This window comes from Zea mays, chromosome 9, assembly GCF_902167145.1.
Source record: "Zea mays cultivar B73 chromosome 9, Zm-B73-REFERENCE-NAM-5.0, whole genome shotgun sequence".
Classification (NCBI taxonomy): Eukaryota; Viridiplantae; Streptophyta; class Magnoliopsida; order Poales; family Poaceae; genus Zea; species Zea mays.
Genome location: NC_050104.1, coordinates 139,632,215 through 139,653,512, shown reverse-complemented (window position 1 = coordinate 139,653,512; position 21,298 = coordinate 139,632,215). Strand labels below are relative to the sequence as shown.

Here is a 21,298-nt window from a genome sequence, read left to right as displayed (position 1 = left end):
AACTAGTCTTAGCTATTAAGCAGGCATCTAGATCGGCCTCCTCTTTCAAAAAATCAACTAAATAAAGTTTGTCGTCTAGTATACCCTTAAATGCTAATGAACCATCACTCCTTCTAAAGACAGAAACATCAACATTTGTAAACAAACAATTGTAGCCCATGTGGCACAATTGACTTACAGACAGGAGGTTGTATCCTAATGACTCTACTAAAAATACATTTGAAATAGAGTGCTCGCTTGTGATGGCTATCTTTCCCAAACCTTTGACCTTGCCTTGGTTCCCATCTCCAAAAATAATCGTATCCTAGGAATCCTTGTTCTTGACGTAGGAGGTGAACATCTTCTTCTCCCCCGTCATGTGGTTTGTGCATCCGCTGTCGATAATCCAGCTTGAGCCCCCAGATGCATAAACCTGCAAGGCAATTTACACTTGGGTTTTAAGTACCCAACTCTTGTTGGGTCCTACAAGGTTAGTCACAATAGCCTTTGGAACCCATATGCAAGTCTTGTCTCCCTTGCATTTGGATCCCAATTTCCTAGCAACTACTTTTGCATTCTTGCATAAGAGAACAAATGAAGTATTGCAAGCATGGTAAATGGTAGAAGGTTCATTGCACATTTTTCTAGGAGCATGAGACACAACATTATTTTTCCTAGGCCTACCATTCATAAAAGTAGAACTTGATGCAAACATAGCATGTGAATAATTATAAGTAGTATGAGCATAATTTCTATTATAATGAGAACGACTAGCAACTTTTTCAATATAGATAAAGGCATGGTTCCTTTGAGGACTACTAGCAATAGGGGCCTTTCCTTTCTCCTTGTTGAGAATGGAAGCCCTATGGCTTGTTAAGTTCTTGGCTTCCCTTCGAAAACCAAGCCCATCCTTAATTGAGGGGTGTCTACCAACAGTGTAGGCATCCCTAGCAAATTTTAATTTATCAAAATCAATTTTGCAAGTCTTAAGTTGAGCATTAAGACTTGCCACCTCATCATTTAGTTTAGCAATAGAAATAAGGTGTTCATCACAAGAATTAATATCAAAGTCCTTGCATCTATTGCAAATAACAACATGCTCTACACATGAACTAGATTTATTAGCTTCCTCTAGCTTAGCATTTAAATCATCATTCAAAATCTTTAAACTAGAGATAGATTCATGGCAAGCATATAAATCAGAACATAACATTTCATTTCTTTTAGTTTCTAAAGCAAGAGATTTTTGTACACTAACAAATTTGTCATGCTCTTCATATAAAATGTCATCTTGCTTCTCTAGCAATCTATCTTTTTCATTTAGAGCAACAATTAACTCATTGATTTTATCTACTTAGCTCTATCTAAACCCTTAAATAAATTAGTATAATCTACTTCACCATCACTAGAATCATCATCGCTAGAAGTAGTATACTTAGGGGTATCTCGAACTCTTACCTTCTTCTCCTTGGCCATGAGGCAAGTGTGGCGTTCGTTGGGGAAGAGAGAAGACTTGTTCAAGGCCGAGGCAGCCAGTCCTTCATCGTTGGAGTCGGAAGAAGAGCAGTCCGAGTCCCATTCCTTTCTGAGGTGTGCCTCGCCCTTTGCATTCCTGTAGCTCTTTTTCTTCTCCTTCTTCCCGCTCTTTTCTTGTCCCTGGTCACTATCATTATTGGGACAATTTGCTATAAAGTGACTAGTCTTACCGCATTTGAAGCAGGAGCGCTTTCCCCTTGTTTTATTCTTGTTGGGGTACTCCTTGCGTCCTTTCAGTGCGGTCTTAAAGCGCTTGATGATTAGGGCCATCTCATCTTCGCTAAGCCCGAAAGCCTCAACTTGTGCTACCTTGCTTGGTAGCGCCTCCTTGCTACTTGTTGCTTTGAGAGCAACGGGCTGCGGCTCGTAGATGGGTAGTGGACCGTTCAAGGCGTCGTCCGCATATCGTGCCTCCTTTACCATCATGCGCCTGCTCATGAATTTTCCGAGGATCTCTTCGGGCGTCATCTTGGTGTACCTAGGGTTTTCACGAATGAGGTTGACAAGATGGGGGTCAATTACAGTAAATGACCTTAGCATGAGTCGGACGACATCATGATCCGTCCATCTTGTGCTTCCGTAGCTTCATATTTTGTTGACCAGGGTCTTGAGCCTATTGTAGGTTTGTGTTGGCTCCTCTCCCCTGATCATCGCAAATCTCCCTAGCTCGCCTTCCACCAACTCCATTTTGGTGATCAAGGTGGCGTCGTTTCCCTCATGAGATATCTTGAGGGTGTCCCAGATTTGCTTGGCATTGTCCAAGCCGCTCACCTTGTTGTATTCATTCCTACACAAAGATGCTAGCAAAATAGTGGTAGCTTGTGCATTCTTATGAATTTGTTCATTTATCATCACAAGGTTATCTATACTATCAAAATGCATTGCATTTTCTACTATTTCCCAAATGCTAGGATGGAGAGAAAATAGATGACTACACATTTTATGACTCCAAAATGAGTAGTACTCTCCATCAAAGTGTGGAGGTTTTCCTAATGGAATAGAAAGTAAATGTGCATTCGAATTGTACGGCATGCGAGAATAGTCAAAACAGTAATTTTGATTAACCGTTTTTCTCTTTGACGAAGAATCGTCATCGTCGTTGTCTCTTGGTGAAGAAGATTCATCGCTGTCGTAGTAGACGATCTTCTTGATGCGCATATTCTTCTTCTCGTCCTTCTTCTTGTGACTCGAGCCAGAGTCAGTGGGCTTGTCATCTCTTGGCTCGTTGAAGATGGACTCCTTCTCCTTGTCGTTGACCACCATCTCCTTTCCCTTAGGATCCATCTCTTCAGGCGATTAGTCCCTTATGTGAAGAGAACGACTCTGATACCAATTGAGGGCACCTAGAGGGGGGTGAATAGGTGATCCTGTAAAAATCAAATACTAATAGCCACAAAACTTAGTTATAAGTGTTAGTACAGCTAAGTAGCTTGAAGCGAGCTCTTGCGAACACAAATAATCACAGAGAGGAGCAACACAAGAGACGCGATTTTATCCCGTGGTTCGGCCAAGTAACACTTGCCTACTTCCACGTTGTGGCGTCCCAATGGACGAGGGTTGCACTCAACCCCTTTCAAGTGATCCAATGATCAACTTGAATACCACGGCTTTCTTGCTTATAGTCTTCTTCCCGTTTGCGAGGAATCTCCACAAGTTGGAGCCTCTCGCCCTTACAAGATTGATCACAAAGAACGCACAAGAGTAAGGTTGGGAAGAGCAACACACACACAAGACTCAAATACGCAGCACAACCACGCACATAAGTCACGACTTGAGCTCGAAATGCAACACACGGAGTTCACAACTCAAACGGAGCTCAAAATGCTAACACAAAGAATCAAATGCGTGAAGTTGGAGTCTTGGAGTCTTAGGATGCTTAGTGAATGCTTGTGTATTTCCTCCATGCGCCTAGGGGTCCCTTTTATAGCCCTAAGGCAGCTAGGAGCTGTTGGAGGCCAACAAGGAAGGCCATCCTTGCCTTCTGTCGAGTGGCGCACCGGACAGTCCGGTGCGCCACCGGACAGTCACTGTAGACGGTCCGGTGCCGATCCCCTTCCTTTTCTGACGCAGACGACCGTTGCAGCTCCGGGCCAGTTGGCGCACCGGACACTGTCCGGTGCACATCAGACAGTCCGGTGCCCCCTATAGACTGTTGGTGCGGGCCACGCGTCGCCCGCGGATTGCATGGCCCACCGTTGCGCTGGCGACCGTTGGCTCACCGGACAGTCCGGTGCACCACCGGACAGTATGGTGAATTATAGTCGTATGCCGCCAAACTTTCTCGAGAGCGGCCTGTTCACCGGAAACCAGCCTGGCGCACCGGACACTGTTCGGTGCACCACCGGACAGTCCGGTGTGCCAGGCCGAGCTGGACTTTGGCTGCACACAGCCAAGTCATTTGCAATTCTTTCTTTTCCTGTTTCTAACACTTAGACAAAATATGTTAGTACTCAAGACAATATACTAAGTCTAGAAACATACCTCATGTCTTGATTTGCACTTTTCTCTTTATTTAGCACATAAGAACTTAATTAAATGTGTTGGGCACTTAATCACCAAAACATAATAGAAATTGCCCAAGGGCACATTTCCCTTTCAGATTTACACTTAGGACAGTACTTTGCCTCTGTGTATTCTTTCCTAAATAGCACGCAGCCCTTCGAACAAGCATGTATCTGCTCAAACGTCATCTTGAGTGCACGAAGGAGTTTCTGTGCCTCGTACTTGCTCTTTGGCAGAACGTTATCATCCGGAAGCAGGCTCCCAATAACCATCAATAAGCCATCGAATGCGTCTCGACTCATGCTATACTGCGACTTGAACGCCATTACACGTCCAATGGCATCCAGTTGAGAAACCTTTGTCTGGCCGTGAAGGGGCTTCTGTGCCGCGTCAAACATGTCGTAAAACGCCTTTGCAGTCGGCTCTGGATCGTCATCCGTACATCCTCCAGCGTACTGTGCCTCGTGATAGTCGTTCAACATATCCGCTACCCCTGCATCGGCATCATAATCCTCGACGCGTTGTCAGCACCTCCTCTCTCGTACGATGCGCTTCACCATGAAAGATCCACCGAGTATAGCCCGGCGTAAATCCATTCTTCCAAATATGTTCTACCATGGTCTTCTTTGGTTTTCTTTTCTGGTTGGCACATTTGTTGTACGAGCATGGGACTAGACTCGCTCCTTTAGCAGCTTCGTCATATGTCCGTTCCACGAAATAATCGGTCTTTCTAATCCATTCAGTGGTGACAACGTTCCTTCCTCTATGGCCTGTATACATCCACTCACGGTCCTCCATAACATATATAACCAAAGCCTATCAATAGAAAATTTCGGCAGCACCTCCCTGCACGGGGAGGTTTCCAAAACCTGCAAATAAAAGTATCAGCACTATGGCCGACACGCAAATATACAAACGACACGATGGCCGCCAATCACATCTAATCGGCATCCATATCCACCATCACATTATATAGAAACTATTTTACTAAACATATCCACCATCACATTATATGATTTTATTCACAGTAATGGTGAAATCACGTGCACTCCTATCACATTTTGGGGCCTACTTTCTAAATGAATTTTGGGGAAACAAATGAACCAAACTTAAACAATTATTTAATACCCTAATCAATTACAAACACAAACATAAACAATCTACTCCACTATATTATACAATTACAAATATCATTCACATCACATTATATATTTAGCAAATACCATTCACAATTACAAATATCATTCACAATTACAAACAAATGAACCAAAGTTTACATCACCTTGACTTGCAGGGAGGCACGTGGATGACCTGGTGGCGGCGGCAGTCCGGGCGCGTGGGGGCTGCTGGACTTCGGTGGTGGGGCGACGGGCCGGGCGCGGCCGGACTGCTGCAGCCGGGCACTTGAGGCGCGGACGGACGGTGGCGAGCGGGCGGCGGCATGGGGGCGGGCGGCGGCGTGCCAGGCGGGTGGCAGAAGAAAGTGAAAGGAGAGAAGGAAAGGAGAAGAGAGAAGATGGTTGCGGGACGGTATATTTACCTTCTTTGCCGAGTACCCGCGATCTGGCAATCGGCAAAGATTTTTTTTAAATTTAAAAATAAACTTTGCCGAGTGCCGGATCGCGGGCACTCGGCAAAGACGTCTTTGCCGAGTGCTAGCTGGACAGGCACTCGGCTAAGATCTGTTCTAGGGTCTTTGCCAAGTGCCAACGGACAGGCACTCGGCAAATGTCTGATCTAAGGTCTTTGCCGAGTGTTACCTTTAGACACTCAGCAAAGTATATTTTTATTTTTTTTATTTTTGGCAACAAATTTTTTTGTGGTATGTTCCTACACTATATAGACCTACAAGTACCATTTTGGGACAATTATAAAAGTGTTTTTTATAACTATTAGATTTAGTTCGTTTATTTGAATTTCTTCGGAAAATTCAAATTTGAACTGCAAGTCACTCGAAACTTGGAAAACCGTGCATGAAAAAATGATATTCATGCTATTTGACACAAGTTACGACCGATTTCAGGAGGGGGCCGGAAACTTCGAATACCAAACTGACTAAACATGGTCGTGAACTTGTCATTCACATGTTTAAAAATTGTATAAAACACAAACAAAGTCAAAAAATCATGAAACTTGTCAACATGTCATGATATCATATATAGAGACTGTGATAAAAATTTGACAAAGTTTAGAAAAAGTTATGAGGTACTATGTGTAGAAACCTAAAAGATCCATACATAAAATCATAGAGTTTTAATGTCGTTCTCTTAGGTTTCTACACATAGTGCGTCACAACTTTCTCGAAACTTTCTTAAATTTTTATCACAACCTCTATATATGATATCATGACATATGGACAAGTTTCATGATTTTCTGACTTTGTTTATGTTTTAGACACTTTTTAAACATGTGGATGGCAAGTTCACGACCATGTTTAGTGAGCTTGGTGCTCGAAGTTTCCAGTTCCCTCCTGAAATCTGTCGTAACTTGTGCCAAATAGCATGAATATCATTTTTTTTCATGCACGGTTTTCAAAGTTTCGAGTGACTTACAGTTCAAATCTGAATTATCCAAGAAAAATCCATGAAACGAACTAAATCCAATAGTTATAGGAAACACTTTTATAATTGTGCCAAAATGGTACATGTAGGTCTACATAGTGTAAGAACATACCACAAAAAGTTTGGTTGCCAAAATTAAAAAAATAAAAATATGCTTTGCCGAGTGCCAGATATTTGGCACTCGGCAAAGAAGCCTCTTTGTCGAGTGTCGGCCCTCGGTCCGATAAAGGCTGACGGCGGTCAGCTTTAGACGGTCTTTTACCGAGCGCCACCTTTGTCGAGTGTTTGCCTCTCGACAAATATGTCTTTGTCGAGTGTGTTTCTGTGCGAGTGTTATGCTCTTGGTAAACGAGCTCGTTACCGAGAGCAGGACTTTGTCGAGTGCGGCTCTCGGTAAAGGCTTTTTTGCTGAGTGCCCGAGAAAAAGCACTCGGCAAAGAGGTTGGCACTCGGCAAAGGTTCGGATTTCGGTAGTGAGCATGTTCTTATTATATATATGGAGCAATAAAAAGTAACGTGATCAAGTTGTTGGTTTAAGAACTGGACAAGTTATTGTGAGTAAAACGGCGGGATATATTCCACGGGAATTGAATTGAATGGCACAGTAGTCGTTTATTATTTTCGCAGGCCGCCTTGGACACTGACAAGATAACTCGTGAGGACTTTGGCGGTGCTCGGTGCTTTTCAGTACAGAGAGATTACTGTGGCGTATACGCGCTTGTAAGATTCGGTTATCTTACCCGCCTCTGCTTTAGTTTAGTGTAGCTATATGCGTTAAACAAGCCGACTGCTTCAGAGAGCGAGCTGAACAGGCCTGTCGCGTCTTGAAAATTTTCTTGCAACTATGTCGACGGAGCTTTTATAAAGTCATCAGCTATCTATTATCTGATATTCTTTTTTTTAAAGGGAAAGGCACAAGAATTGCCATTCCAATATATTAGACGAAAAGAGCAAACACTGTACAAATACTGGCACCAAAGCTGGCGCCATCACAAAAAAACAACTAGCCAAGCAAGACCTAGCTATGACACTGGCACCAGAAAAGGGGAGAAAAAACTAACCACCTGACCAGTCCTCCGGACACTACTAGCAGGCCATACCTCTACCCACAAAATCTTTCACCATCTGCACAACTTGCTCTGTCGTTCTCTGTTGACCCTTCTATTGTTTCTCTCCACCCATAAGCTCCACCAGAAATAAATTAGAAGGTCATCGAAACTTTTTCTTGAATGCTTGCTACAGAGCATCCTCAGTCTAAACCACCATTCGCTAAGCGTTCCCGTCTTTGAAATACTGATAAGGAACCGCAGCTCAGCCCAAGACAAAATCATGCTCCACACTTCCACAGCGAAGGGGCAATCCTTACAAAGATGAGTCACTGTCTCCAGAGACAAAGTACAAAGAGAACAATTATGATTGCAGGGCCATCCCCTTTTTTGCAAATTGTCAGCAGTTAAGATTTTGTTGTGCAACAAAGTCCAAGCAAAGAAACGACACTTTGGTTCAGTTTTTGTTTTCCAAATGGGATTGATTTTAATTTTACAGAAGTTTGTTGCGAACTGCATTTTGTAGGCACTACTTGAACTGTAGTTCTCATCTGCCGACCATCTCCAAAAAATGGTGTCGTCGAGATCATTGAGGCTATGTGTGCTGCTGATTGAATGCCAAAGTGAGACAAATTCTCTCACTTCCTCCTCCCGATTGAACGGCGCGCAGAAACGAATCCAGTAATTATTTCGAAGAGCCTTGAACACCGTGATGTTTTTCCTTCTTGCTTTCTTGTATAGATTTGGTGCCATATTCTTTGGAGCCTGCCATTCAATCCAACTGGAACCCCAAAAATCCGCCATCTTCCCATTACCAATAGTCACAATTATTGAAACATTGAAAAGATCCACATCCACCTTGTCGCATGGTAATGGCATGCCAGCCCATGCCTTTTCTTTAACCGTCCACCGTAGCCACAACCATCTTAGTCTTAGCGCTCTTGCAAAACGCTCGAGGTCTAGAATTCCTAGACCCCCCTATTCTTTGGCAGACAAGTTGTGGACCAGTTAATCAAGCAATGACCCCCACTGCAAAATTCTGGACTATTCCCTTTCCAAAGAAAGCTTCTTCTTAATTTGTCAATTCTTTTAAGAAGCCAACTCTGCGCCGGAAAGATCGTCAGATGGTAAATAGGCTGAGCAGATAGCACCGCTTTAACCAAGGTTTCCCTACCTACCTTAGAGAGCATCCTGTCTTTCCATCCTGCTAGCCTATTAGTAATTTTATCGATTAATGGTTGAAAATCCACTCTCCTAACAGTCCTGAAATGAAGCGGCAGACCAAGATACTTCCCCGGAAATTTTGAGTATTTGCCCGGGAACACATACATCAGATCTGGCCAGAGAGTCTCAGGGTAACAAATAGGGAAAATTTCAGTTTTATCAAAATTAATCTTCAGCCCTGAACACCCTTCAAAAATTTCCAGGATCCTTTTCAGAACTTTCAAATCCTCTTTTTCTGCTTTAACAAACACACCTGCATCATCAGCATAAAGAGAACAGCGAAGCTTAGCCGCTCTCGGCAAAACCCGCCCCATAAGCAGGGATATTCATCCTCTAAGTTTCTATCTAAAACATAATCACTATTACATATGTATCGAATCTTAGGGTGACCGAAAGAGCTAGCCGAGCAGGTAAGTGAAAGTCCCCTCTTCCAAAGCACACAAGAGAAATTTGATTGGGTGGCATCCAGTGGTAATCGCGCTTTAATTATTAGTCAGTAGTATAGACAGCATACTGGTGGTAATGAATTGTGAATGGCGGTGACATCAGAAGGCAGAAAGCGCCGCGGATAGATTACGAAGGGGGCGAACGCGCGCATGATCTTTATATCTGTCTAGTACTGTAATCGCTACCGGCCGCTTGGCGATGGGCGCGAAATCCGCTGGTTCATTAAACTGAGACCAGACGGCCGGCCGTCATGTATACGAACGAGTGTGTGAACAACCTCGCTCCGCGTCAGCAGGGCTAGCCAGTAGTGTCTGTGCGCCATACATTTCGCAGTCATCTAGCTAGACCAGATCTCCCATTCAGGTTCGTTTCTTTCTGGCCAGTTTCATAGCGCGCGCGGCTAGCTGTGGCCCTTGGCCATCGGGCATCCATCGGTGCCTCCCCACCAGCAGAGAGCAGAGAAATTAAAAGCGCGCATGCGCCGCCGCCGGCTTCGTCAACGGACAGATCGAGGTCTGCGGTCTGCCCTCCTCTCCCCTTCAAACAGAAAGAGTCAAGAAAAGCGCAGGAGAGAGAGAGAGAGAAAAAAAAAAGGGCGCGGGCCGGGGCGAGGAGGAAAGTCCACCGCTCGTCGGCGACAAGTCGCTGCGAGGTTGTGAAACCGACAATTCATTCATTCATGGGATCGGAGCAAGTTGCAGGTTGCGCGCGGATCTCGAACTTTTCCCTTGCGGCTCCGCAGAGATCGATCGCGAGTGGCTGCGCTGAGGTCAATCCCGCACGTTATACTCGCGGGGTCTCTTATCTTAAAATTGCCTTTTTGGGATTATTATCGAGTTATCCATATCCAGCTAGCCATGTATGTCATGGGTGCCACTTGTACCAAATAAGCTAGGTAGAGCTAGGGCAGCACACGCTGCTTCCAGGCAGCTTCCGATCGAGGGCGAGGGCCACGAAGAGCTGAGGTGTCTCAGTTCGGCTGGGTTCCACAAACACTGGCGCTTGCGGCTTCAAGTGTCACGGGACTGACACGCTCATCAGCCACTAGCTAGCTTGTCTCTAGCTACTACTTACTTTCTCCGATTTCCACCGCGATCGCGATTCACAGGCGCCGCGCAACAGTCGCCGCAGATGAACCAGATCCTACCTGCCCGCCCGGCCGGCGCTTTATAGTTTTCTGGCACGCGGCACCGGGATACATGTCATGTAGCCACGTTTCGCAGTTGGCACCGGGGCGCATTAGCAGCGAAGCTTTGCACGATGCGTCGTCATCGTCACCGGAGGCATGCAACTTGCCGTTTTGGCTACGGCGGTGGTCAGCTGATCGACGACCATGCATGCATATACTATACGTACGCCTTTAAAAGGCTCCACTGTTGGTAGCAAGGCTCTGTCGTCTGGGTCATGCAATACCTGATGCTGATGCGGCCAACCAAACACGTAGAAAGAGTCGGGATTTCGGCCGTGTACTCCATCAGGTGATGTTGAGTTCGAACGTTTGCTCCCAGATAGACCTGAACCGTGTTTTCTGAGGACCAGGACACGTTTTATTATGGCCCAGGGGACGACCATATCATGCATTGGATCTCGGCAGAATGGGCTGCATGGCTCAACTCGAATTCAAGCTAAGATGCCGTTTTGTATGCACTTTCATGGGCTGCATGCTATTGCTCAGAGTGCTTTTTTCACAGCTGCTGCCAATTTGACCGGTGTCTTTCAGGAGCACCGTTCTTCACAGAACCAACTTGAGAGATTTCTTTCTCACAATGCGGTACACTGAAGATATTCTTTATACACATGCAGCTCGATCGAAATCGCACGCCTTTACGTGCTGAAGAACTGTATTTTTTTTAACTTTTCAGGGAACGATCAGCTCACATAGACATCTGCTCTTTGAGATCTGGATTTCGTCTCATACTTCGATGTCCCATATATATATTAGTGTGTACTTGTACGTATATAATATGACCATTGAAACTGTAAACTGTTTTGGGCATCCTGTAATTTGTAAGAACGACTCTTCTATGCAAATCTCCAACTTGTAGAATGGATTGGCTACTGTTGCAAACCATTGTACTACAATGGTACTGTTGCGCATTCTTGCTTCCAACTGCACTTGCAACAGTTTTGTATAGTTACCCAAGGACAAAAAAAATGTGTGTTCCTTTGAGCTTTCAGCTGTCTCTAACATATAATGATTTTTCATTCAACTCTTCCTGTTTCCCCCCTTCCAAGAAGATAAGCAAACGAATTTCAGGATCTCCTAAAGACAAAAAAAAGTTCAAAAGTGAAGCTTGACTCGGTGGTGAACAGATCTGTTTTGTATTTGTCAACAACCACTAGGTTAACATAATCTCTAATTCGTATAAATCAAGTGCTGTCACTGTCAGCGGCCTCTTCATCAGGAAGTATCAAGCGGAGGTCCTCGTTGTCTCTGTAGACTTGAACCAAAGCTGCAGCCTTGTACGCGAGGAAACCCATCATCCCTGGAAGAACCTGCACAGAGACAGCTAGTCATTCAGGAAATGTTTGTGGAAGAGTATATCCTGGAGGACTAAGGTATTCATGATAACAGCTCTTGCTATATTATATAATAAAGTACTTATTATAATAGAAGAAACGGGTGCTGAAATCTGTAACCAGAACGTGATGATATATCTGGCATAATCTGCCAATTAAATAAGATCCAGTGCAGTAGCGGAGTGGTGTTCTCACCTCAAAACTGAAAAAGCTATTTTGGAAGTGATGTGATAAAGCTGACAATCCATAAATCACGGCAGGAATTATAAGCCTTGGAGATGAAAGAGCTAGTCCTGCACCACCCAATGTCTTCTCTATTGTATTCTTCAAATCTTCACTTGTAATGCCAATTCTAGCATTTGCATAAATAGTCATATTTACTTAAACAATCAAAATGTGAGGAACCAAATAATGGGATACAGACTGCAGGTGGAATATTGAAACCTACTTCTTCACTTTCTTCTTTAGAAAAACTTCTGGAATATCTTCCTTTGATAGGTTATCAGCATGTTGATACAGAAGTTGAAGATACAAGCAACTACTCAATATAGAGCGACAAGTTTCAGAATACTCAAAGCACTTGTTAAAACTTCAGCTGAAATCATGAGTAAAAATCTCCTAAGCTGTGAAGAGAGCTTGCTTACCTGAAACCAACCCCCAAAGCATAACTGACAGCAGTCTGTTAAATAATAAGATTGGTGATTTAATCACATAAGTTACTCACATTTAGGCACCCTTAAATTAATTTATGTTCATTAACATCGAGGATATGAGGATGTACCTCCAGAGAGAAAACCAGGAGACAATATAAACTACATGCTGCTCCAGTTCCTGCGGTCAAGAGCAGCAATTCATCCTTGAGCTGCAAGAAAAACAAGGGTATTAGTAGATGACCATGTAATTACCCTTTTAAGCAACGCATAGAAAATGAAAAATAGAACGCTGGAAAGGAATCATACTGCTTCATATTTCAAAAGATTCAGCTCCTTCCTTTTGTTGCTCTCGTTCTGCCTTTCCTGTCAGCATTTGAAAATCATTCCCATTTGTCCATCAGCTATTATCGCAATAGCATCCTCACGATCCTAAACAGTGAACAGCATGGATGTCACACCTCGGCAGAAAGCCTCTTGCTTAAAGGAGGGCTGCTGTCACCGGACACCCAATCACTAGTAATCGCCGCTAGTCTCAACATTCCCTCGTCCACAGCATCTTCCCGCACCTATATCCCAATTAGATTGGTTAATCTCTGTTATTAGAGTCGAAAACACAGGCATGGTGATTGGCAGAACTCACGTCTTCAGGCTGAGCAACATCTATTGCACTCCCTTGGCCCGTGGTCGCCTCAGCCGCACCAACATTGGCGCCATTCCTCCTCCAGACCATGTCAGAGACCTTGGTGACGAAATCGCCGTGCAGTTGCCTGTCCTCAAGGAACATGCGCAGGGCCTCCTCCCCAATACTGTCCCCAGCTGTTAGCAGCAGGTTAAATAATCGATACCATACCAACCAAAAAATATACATAAGCGCTACTGATCGTCTAAGCGTCGGCATTCGATACTCCGGCAACGGAAAGGTAGCAGCAGTGCAGCACATTCAAAACGGATAATCATAAAGCAAAGGGTGGGTGAAAATACCTTGAGCTTGGAGGGAGGAGTAGCGGAGAGCCGAGGTTCGCTCCAGGGGCCTGCGATAGAGGGCGGGACCGAGTGGAGGGAGTGACCCGCGAGCGAGGAGGCGGTGGCAGCGGAGGCCGGGGAGCCCCATGGCCATGGCGGTTTGAAGCTAATCAGGATTGAGGAGGTAGAGCGAGCGTGGCTAGGCTAAACTGGCCGTCCTTCTATCGCCACAATCTACCAAACTGCCTGAAGCCATCACAACTCACAAAACCGCAAAATATCTTCTTCCCTTCCGCCGGGCCTCGATCCAATCCAGTTTTGTTTTCTGGCCCATCCCAGACGTTATTTTTTATTTTCTGGCTCACCTGGCCCAGTAGATAAGGGAGTTTATCACACTCGCAATTCCAGGAGAATATTCATCTTGTACGGCTGTTTCTAAGAAAAGATCTTGTACGGTTAAACAATATGAGTCCGTACATGTAATATGGAGACACTTTCCTTGTTTAAAAATAGAAAAATATCTGTCTTTAAAGCATGAAAATCTTGATACAGAAATTTATCATTGAATTGAAAATATCAAACTCTTAGAGATGGCTTCATACCATAAACAGCTTTGACAGCTTGCACATGATTGGGCTATGAAGTGCTCTCATACTCCGGTGGTTACTAAGATAGACTTCCTCCTCTCCTCTAGAATGTAATAAAAAATACATTGTAATTTTTATAATCTATATCATATCGCTGTTTAAAATCCTTTGCCACCGACCTGGCTTTATTATATATGTAGTGTTTCATCTGCATTTCAGTTAACCATGTTCTTTGCCTCATCAGCACGAGCTGAAGTCTTATTATTTAGCAGACCTAACCCGGGCCTGCTGTCGTCCCTAACCTTACGTAACCCAGAAATTTTATTTTATAGGAACATCATTTTATTTTTGCTATATTTTTTATTTATATAAATATTATCCTGAACATCAGAATATACGTTAACTAACTGATACGTTAATTAACAGGCACAGCACGGAGAAATGAACCGCTGGATTAACATTAGCAATGCTATTTCGATTTTGAACCAAGAAAAAAAAAGTTGCATGCGAATGTCGGGTAAGCTTCGGCATGTAAAAAAGAAACATCTGTATCATATTAGGCCCCGTTTCAATCTCATGAGCTAAACTTTAGCTTCCTGCTAAACTTTAGCTATATGAATTGAAGTGCTAAAGTTTAGTTTCAATTATCACCATTAGCTCTCATGTTTAGATTATAAATGGCTAAAAGTAGCTAAAAAATAGCTGCTAAAGTTTATCTCGCGAGATTGGAACAGGGCCTTAGTTTGTCGAAGTAAAATCAGTTGCCTTCCACCGATGAATTTACAAAAAATGGAAGAACCTGATAGACCCAAATCTGCCTGCATCTACCACCTCCTCCGGCACGGCGCCGGCCGAGAAGGCGTCGTGGCACTCGGTGGCGCAGGACGCCAGCTTCTGCTCCACGGCGCCGGCGCCCCACGGGTAAGTGTCAGACCGCCGCAGGTCGGACGGGTAACTGATATCCGGCGGCGTGCCTCGCCGCGCCGCCGCGGCGCTGGAAGAGGGCGAGCCGCCGCTAGCATTGGTGGCGACCGACGCCACGGCCGCCGCCGCCCCGGACGAGGAGTCGAAGCAGATGGAGACGGCCTTCCCGGACGGTGTCCGCAGCTGGAACTCGGAGGGGGAGAGCGGGAGGAAGGCGCTGTTGCACGAGTGGTCGCTGTAGTAGGTGACCGCGTACAATGGCGGGTCGCTGTGGTCCTTCTGCTGCACCTGCTTCGTGGCCGGGCAGCTCATGTTGTCCTTGTACGTGCATCTGTAGTAATACCTGCGGCGGGGGGGGGGGGGGGGGGGGGGGGGGGGGGGGACAAGAAGCAGCCGTGTGTGAGTGGAAGGAACAGCTGCTGGCCGCCGGTTTGGATGCGGACAATTGGAAGAAACAAACATAGCGAAGTGGAGGGAGGTTGGCTAATAGAGGCGCGTTCTTTGCCGGCGAATCACTTTTTTTCTCAGAAACACGCGCGCAGACGCAGAATCACTTTTTTTTTTTGCCCTCCCCCAAGGTGACGTAACAACTGAGGAAGAAAACGGAACAAGTGAAAATCCGGCGGCCGGACCTGGGGAAGTTGGTGTTGTTGATCTTCTTCTCGCCGTACTTCCTCCATTGGTGGCCATCGTTGTGCGGCGCGAAGGTGTCCACCTTCCGCATCCGCTTCTCCTTCCTGCAAGTTTTTTTTGTCCCCACAACAAAAAAGAAATGAGATCATCCAGCGCCCCTCTATTAAATGGAACCGCGCAGGTGCAAAGACCACAGGCGAACCCAGCCACACCTCGAATTGGTTTGCGAATGATGCGAACTCGGCGCCGGAGACATCGCTTGGTTCCGGTGGAGGGAGAAAACCAAGAAATGCAGTGAGGAAGGGGACTGGCGGAGATGGGTGAGGAAGAAGACGGGGGGGGTGGGCGGCGGTGGGAGCAGGCCAGCGCGCTTTAGCTTAACAGCAGAGGAGCGGCCCTGGCTTTAGCTTAACAGCTTACTAAATAACAACACATCACGAAGAGAGAGAAGGGACGGGAGAGAAGTCCATAATAATCGAGACCTCCGGCCCGGAACCGAGACGGGGTACGATGCAAAGATTATCTTGGCCTCCGGGCGTATCGCTGTCACGTGCCACCCCCCTCACCGACGGCCCGGGGGGAAGGCCAGGGGGTCCCCCTGAGAAATTTCTGTGCGGCTTCTTCTGGGGCCCCAGCTCAGCTCAACACAGCCGGAGCCATGTGTCGCTTGTACTTCGTTTATTTATTTATCGAAACATATATCTCTCTTCTTCGGCCATATCGGTTGAAAAAATCTTGTTTCCGGAATGGAGCTAGCAAGGATAATAATAAATAAAGAAGGAAAATAAAGAAAAAAGAAAAAGAAAAGTAGTAGTACCAGTTGCCAGTTGGGCTTGACCTGATTGATGCTTTCCCCTGGGCGGGCGAGGCCAGAGGGAGGAATCGCCTCGTTGCTTGGGAAGGAGGGCGACTGGGAGCTGCTCGCGCGCGCCTCCCGATATAGTCCAATATAGTCCCCCGAATCGAGAGAAACCTACCCCGCGTCCCGATGGAGGATCGCATTATCGCAATCGCATGCCTGGTTTTTTTTTTAAAGACCAGTTGGGGCGGGAAGGAATCTCCCGCTATGCGTGCTTTCCGCCGAGTTTTTTTTTAAGGACCCCGGATGGACGTGAGCTCAGCCGAGAGCTGGTGGTGTTTCCCGCCCCCCACTGGGTCGGCGATTGGATCGCCGGACCGGGCCATCTATCCTGTCCACTGCTGCTAGTTTTTTTTTATACTACGCGCGCGCTGTTGCAGGCCACCCAACTGGAGCATGGCATTGGCACGGCATCGTCTCCTTGCTTTGCTGGTCTGAAGATCTGGTCCGGTCTGGTCTAGCGGTTGAGTTGGCCAATTGGCCGTCGATGGCATCGTCCATAACGCGGTAAAAAAATAATTTTGGCAGAGCCGTAGGAGAGGTAAAAGAAGGATGACCGAGAGGAGTGCACATCCATGGATATTATTCTGTCCGGTGAAATTGACAGCCACGGAATCGATCAGTTCGGGAACCCATCGGTGCGCATGAACTCAGAAGCGCTACTAAATCAGAGCTCTGACTTTGTAAAGCCCGCATTTGATTATCCGGAGCGGTTAGTCCTACCCTTAACACTCGAGATTTACCATTACTATAATGCTGTACTACTTGCTCCGTATTTACAAACACTTTGGACACCTACAGTGGTCTACCTCTAAATAATTAGAGAGAGAGAGAGAGATAGATAGAGGAAGACGGGGGCACGGCACGGCACGCCCGCCAGCCAGCCTTTTTTATTTTTATATAACGGGCCCTTGCCGCTTCTAGAACGGGGACGGGTATCGCCGCCTGATTGGCTGGTTGGTAGGGATGAGCCGAGAGAGAACAGAGAAAATTCAGCTTCGGCAGTCCAGATCTTGGCTTATTCATTGCCCAAAAGGATGTACTACTGTACGCCGCTTTGAGTGCATTTTTTGTTTATATGTGGAGTAAACTATGGTCCCTGATAAAACGTGATAAAAAGAAGAATAGAAGTGTGGCCACAACGAACTACACGATTAACAGCTTGGGGCCAAGAGACTAGGAATACAAAAAAAAGAGGTGTATGATTGGGCCCGCCTACGTGTGCCATTGCATCAGGTCACACGGCATGCCATATAGAATGCATTCATCTGCAGACGGCCGATGCCCGTTAACGTACGCACACACGCAAGACCTTCTGACCGCCAATTTGTGTTCGTAAGCCATTTTATTTTTATAAGGATAATCGGTATATTCAATGTGTTGGTGGTTTCGTGAACTTACGGGATCTGTATATTCAATGTGTATGTATAACACAATAGGCCACAGGTGGATTTTTTTTGTATATATTATGGAGGGAGTGACTAACATGTATGAACTATAAACAATATAAACAATATGTATATAAATATGTATATGTTACAAAACTGCGCCGGTACGAGAGACACTGAAACCTAACATCTAGGAATCACTTAGCAGATGTTTGTTTTCTCACTAATTTTTAGTTCTTCTATTTTATTTTATTTTAGTCCATAAATGACTAAATATAGGGTCTCGTATTCAGTAATTTAGAGACTAAAATAAAATAAAATAAAATAAAATGGAGTGATTAAAAATTAGTCTCTAGAAATCAAACAGTTCCTTAGACAAAGATTGAAATAGCGTGTAGCTTACTGGGCTAGCTTCTCGCCCATTTGAAAAATAGTCTACTACTCCCTCTGTATAAAAATAGTAGTTGTTTTAGCCCTTAATTTGTATGTCTATATTAAAGTTGATGATAATGAATTTAGACATATACATGAAATATTGTATGAATGCTCTAATTGCCTAAAACAAATTTTATTTTGAGACAGAGAGAGTATTATATAGTATTGTCAAGAATACGACCAACAATAATGAGTTTGGTGCTGTGTGTGCGTGCCGCTAAATGAAACTACTCGTGGGAAAAAATACTGTGTATGCCGTGCCGGCACTACCTAGCTAAGGCCAAAGGCCAAACCGTGAAGCAGACGGCCGTGCTTGGATGTACGATGACGCCAAACATATCAAATTAACAATTACAATAGCATTTGGAAATCAAAATGGTCTTCTTTTTCTTCTTGTTTTTGTTAGAGCCGCGACCAAATTTCTGTGCCCATAGCAATGCGCCGCGTCAACTCCTTTATTTGGTGTCGAGTCTTTGCTTATCCGACGGGCACCTTTTTTATTTATTGGGTCTTTGTTAAAACTGACCTCGCCTGCCTGCTTGTGCTACGTACGGTCAGATTAAAAATAAGCCATATTAGGTATGGAGGTGGCGCAGTCAGGTCGACCGCTTATAAGAAATTGACCCCGCTTTGGCATTGTATTAGCGCTTAGCGGTTAAGAGGACAAAACCCGCTGTCACAGAAAATAGAGTACACAAGAGAGTAAATATAATGATGAGGATTAGGATATGTACAACCTAGATTCTCATCATTTTTCTATGTATAAAAGACACCTAAGAAATTGCATCACACAATAAGATGTCTTTAAAATCAGTCACGTATTAAGACATGTACAACCATGAACTCTTAAAACTGTTTTCTAAATACAAAAGATAGTTAAGAGAATGCATGATAAAGGGTCGTCGGAGCAGCCTGTTTCCGTAGACCCGTTCCACGAACCGCTGGATTAAACCGAAACCACTCCCTCTTGGGCGAGTATTGTTTTTCTATCTTCTATCTTTGCACGAGAAAAAAAAGGATACGCTCATGTTATATAACAAAATTGTCATGTTAGGTTTCTGCGTAAGCAAGAACCAGATCCAAACATTTTTAAAGAGGACTATCGTTGGTCAGAGTGAAAGAAATTAGGCAGCAGGCAGCAGACTTGAATGTTTCCTGAAACAGTCTCTGATAAACTTGGAACACGGAGGTGCCGCTCTGCCGTTCCTGTTGGCGCCCATAGATGCCAGTTTGCCACCTGTCCGGGAAGCGTTAGTCCGAGTCCGAGAAGAGGAATGGCTTTTGCGGTTAGCGGATTAGTTACCCATAATAATAAGGCCAAAATTACGTACGTGACATGTTCAAAAAAGTAAATTACGTACGTGAGCAGCGCTAAGTGTCTCCAGGCTACAGCTACACCTCTCAAGGCATTACATACTATACTACTAGTTAAATAACCGTGCATTGCTACGGTTTCTATATATATATATCACATACAGGAGCGAAGCCAGGATCCGAAGACAAAGGGGGCAGGCTTAGCCTCCAAACGACCAAACCAGCAATGACACATTATAAAAATGGTAAGGGAACCAACCACAATGCATATATTGATATATAATCTTCATTACAAAAACAGTATAATAAAACATCTATTTTGTCAAACAAAATAAAATTACATCTCAGTTATATTGAATTTAGCTCTACGTGTATTAGCTAGATCATAGGCCTTGATAATATCATCAGAACTAATCATTGCCGCTAATTCCCTTTCAATATAAACGACCAGATAATCCCGTAAATAAGCATCTCTCATTTTGCTTCGAAGACGTGTCTTCATAAATTTCATAGCTGAAAAGGCTCTATCTGCGGTCGCAGTTGACACAGGGAGAGTCAAGAGTAATCTCAATAATTTATCTACTATCAGATAAGAAGAATCTTTACCCAGCTTAACTAATCTACTTGTTAAATCAGCCAAAGATGATAAACCCTTTAGTTCTGGATGGTTGCAAACATCAAGTCGAATATGTGGCAGTTGGCACTCTAATTGCATTCTTTCTTGATTTGAGAAATCTGCAGGATAATACTTTTCCACTAGAGAGAATACCTTTTCTATGTCAAAAGAGCCAAGTATTGGATGGATTCAAGGAAGTAGAAGATGATGCGGCGTCCGAGCGTCGTGTGCTGATGGAAAAAATTAAGGATTTCAGACTACCAAATAATAAACTGACGGCAAGATAATGGGCTCTGGGATATATTATTGGTCTAACTTGGTTGGACCGTTGGGGGTGCCAGGCCCACTCCGGCCCCCTGGTGGCTTCGCCACTGATCACATAGATACATTTTGTTTTAATAAGATAGTTGTTTAAAAATAAAGAGCTGAAACTAATACTAATTTTGGACTGGTGGAGTATAACATGAAAAGTTGAGGCCAACCTATTTCCAAACAATAATATGGGCAGCAAATACTTAGTTCAATATTATTGCAATATTATTGCAGCAGAACATATTTAGGACAGAAGGGTTGGTTGTATCTAACATCTTAATTTAATATTATTACAGCAGAAAGCATTTGCTAACAATAATATGGGCAGCAAAGACCGAAACAAAGTAGTAGGCATTAGGGACTAAATGGCTCAAAAAGGAGTTCACGGAGATGGCTTATTCACACAAGCAAATAATTAGATTGAATACGATGAGCTTCCCGGTCTTCTTCACCTAGGCCTCTACTGTTTCCTTGTCCCATGCTACAAGCGTTTTTAGATCGATGAGCTCGCAAGACACCCCGTCCTGGCATATAGTACCTTGCATCAGCTGTAGTCGGGGATCATTGAGGAACACCCGAGGGCAGTGCATGTATCACTTGATATTAATTGTTGTTAAACGTCTCAGGTTTTCAACAGCCATGTCATTAAGTGATATGGACAACCAACATCAATATGTCAGGATGGCCAGTTCTAGCTAGTCATAATTTCTGTTTGAGGATGTTAATGAAGTTTTGTCTATGAATTATGGAAATGTTATGACTGGAAAAGTATATGGGCGTCGGCCTAAGCAGCCAGGGG

General features: G+C 44.5%; 2 protein-coding genes and 1 long non-coding RNA gene across 5 annotated transcripts; 1 reads left to right on the top strand and 2 right to left on the bottom strand.

The window, feature by feature from the left end:
- The first annotated feature begins 9,668 nt into the window (after window positions 1-9,668).
- LOC109942219 (uncharacterized) lies at window positions 9,669-11,574 on the top strand. Its single transcript, XR_002264893.1, has 2 exons — window positions 9,669-11,066; window positions 11,158-11,574. It is a non-coding gene; the product is annotated as an uncharacterized lncRNA (long non-coding RNA).
- LOC100194276 (uncharacterized) lies at window positions 11,289-15,132 on the bottom strand. Of its 3 annotated transcripts, none has more exons than XM_020543499.3 (10): window positions 14,034-14,859; window positions 13,450-13,796; window positions 13,109-13,284; window positions 12,927-13,034; window positions 12,775-12,831; window positions 12,597-12,677; window positions 12,460-12,494; window positions 12,264-12,353; window positions 12,011-12,167; window positions 11,289-11,791 (listed from the first exon to the last, which is right to left on the bottom strand). In XM_020543499.3, the coding sequence occupies exons 2-10, from the start codon at window positions 13,583-13,585 to the stop codon at window positions 11,666-11,668; spliced, it is 966 nt and encodes a 321-aa protein (XP_020399088.1). In that variant the 5' UTR covers window positions 13,586-13,796; window positions 14,034-14,859; the 3' UTR covers window positions 11,289-11,665. The 3 variants fall into 3 exon arrangements, with proteins under 3 accessions (XP_020399088.1, XP_035817967.1, NP_001132787.1); XM_035962074.1 differs by having other exon boundaries at window positions 11,355-11,791; window positions 14,818-15,132; NM_001139315.2 differs by lacking the exon at window positions 14,034-14,859 and having other exon boundaries at window positions 11,371-11,791; window positions 13,450-13,666.
- On the bottom strand, window positions 14,498-16,040 carry LOC109617030 (uncharacterized). The gene is made up of 3 exons (NM_001348401.1): window positions 15,788-16,040; window positions 15,575-15,679; window positions 14,498-15,285 (listed from the first exon to the last, which is right to left on the bottom strand). Exons 1-3 carry the CDS (start codon window positions 15,829-15,831, stop codon window positions 14,799-14,801), a joined length of 636 nt encoding a protein of 211 aa, NP_001335330.1. The 5' UTR covers window positions 15,832-16,040; the 3' UTR covers window positions 14,498-14,798.
- Window positions 16,041-21,298: the final 5,258 nt, after the last annotated feature.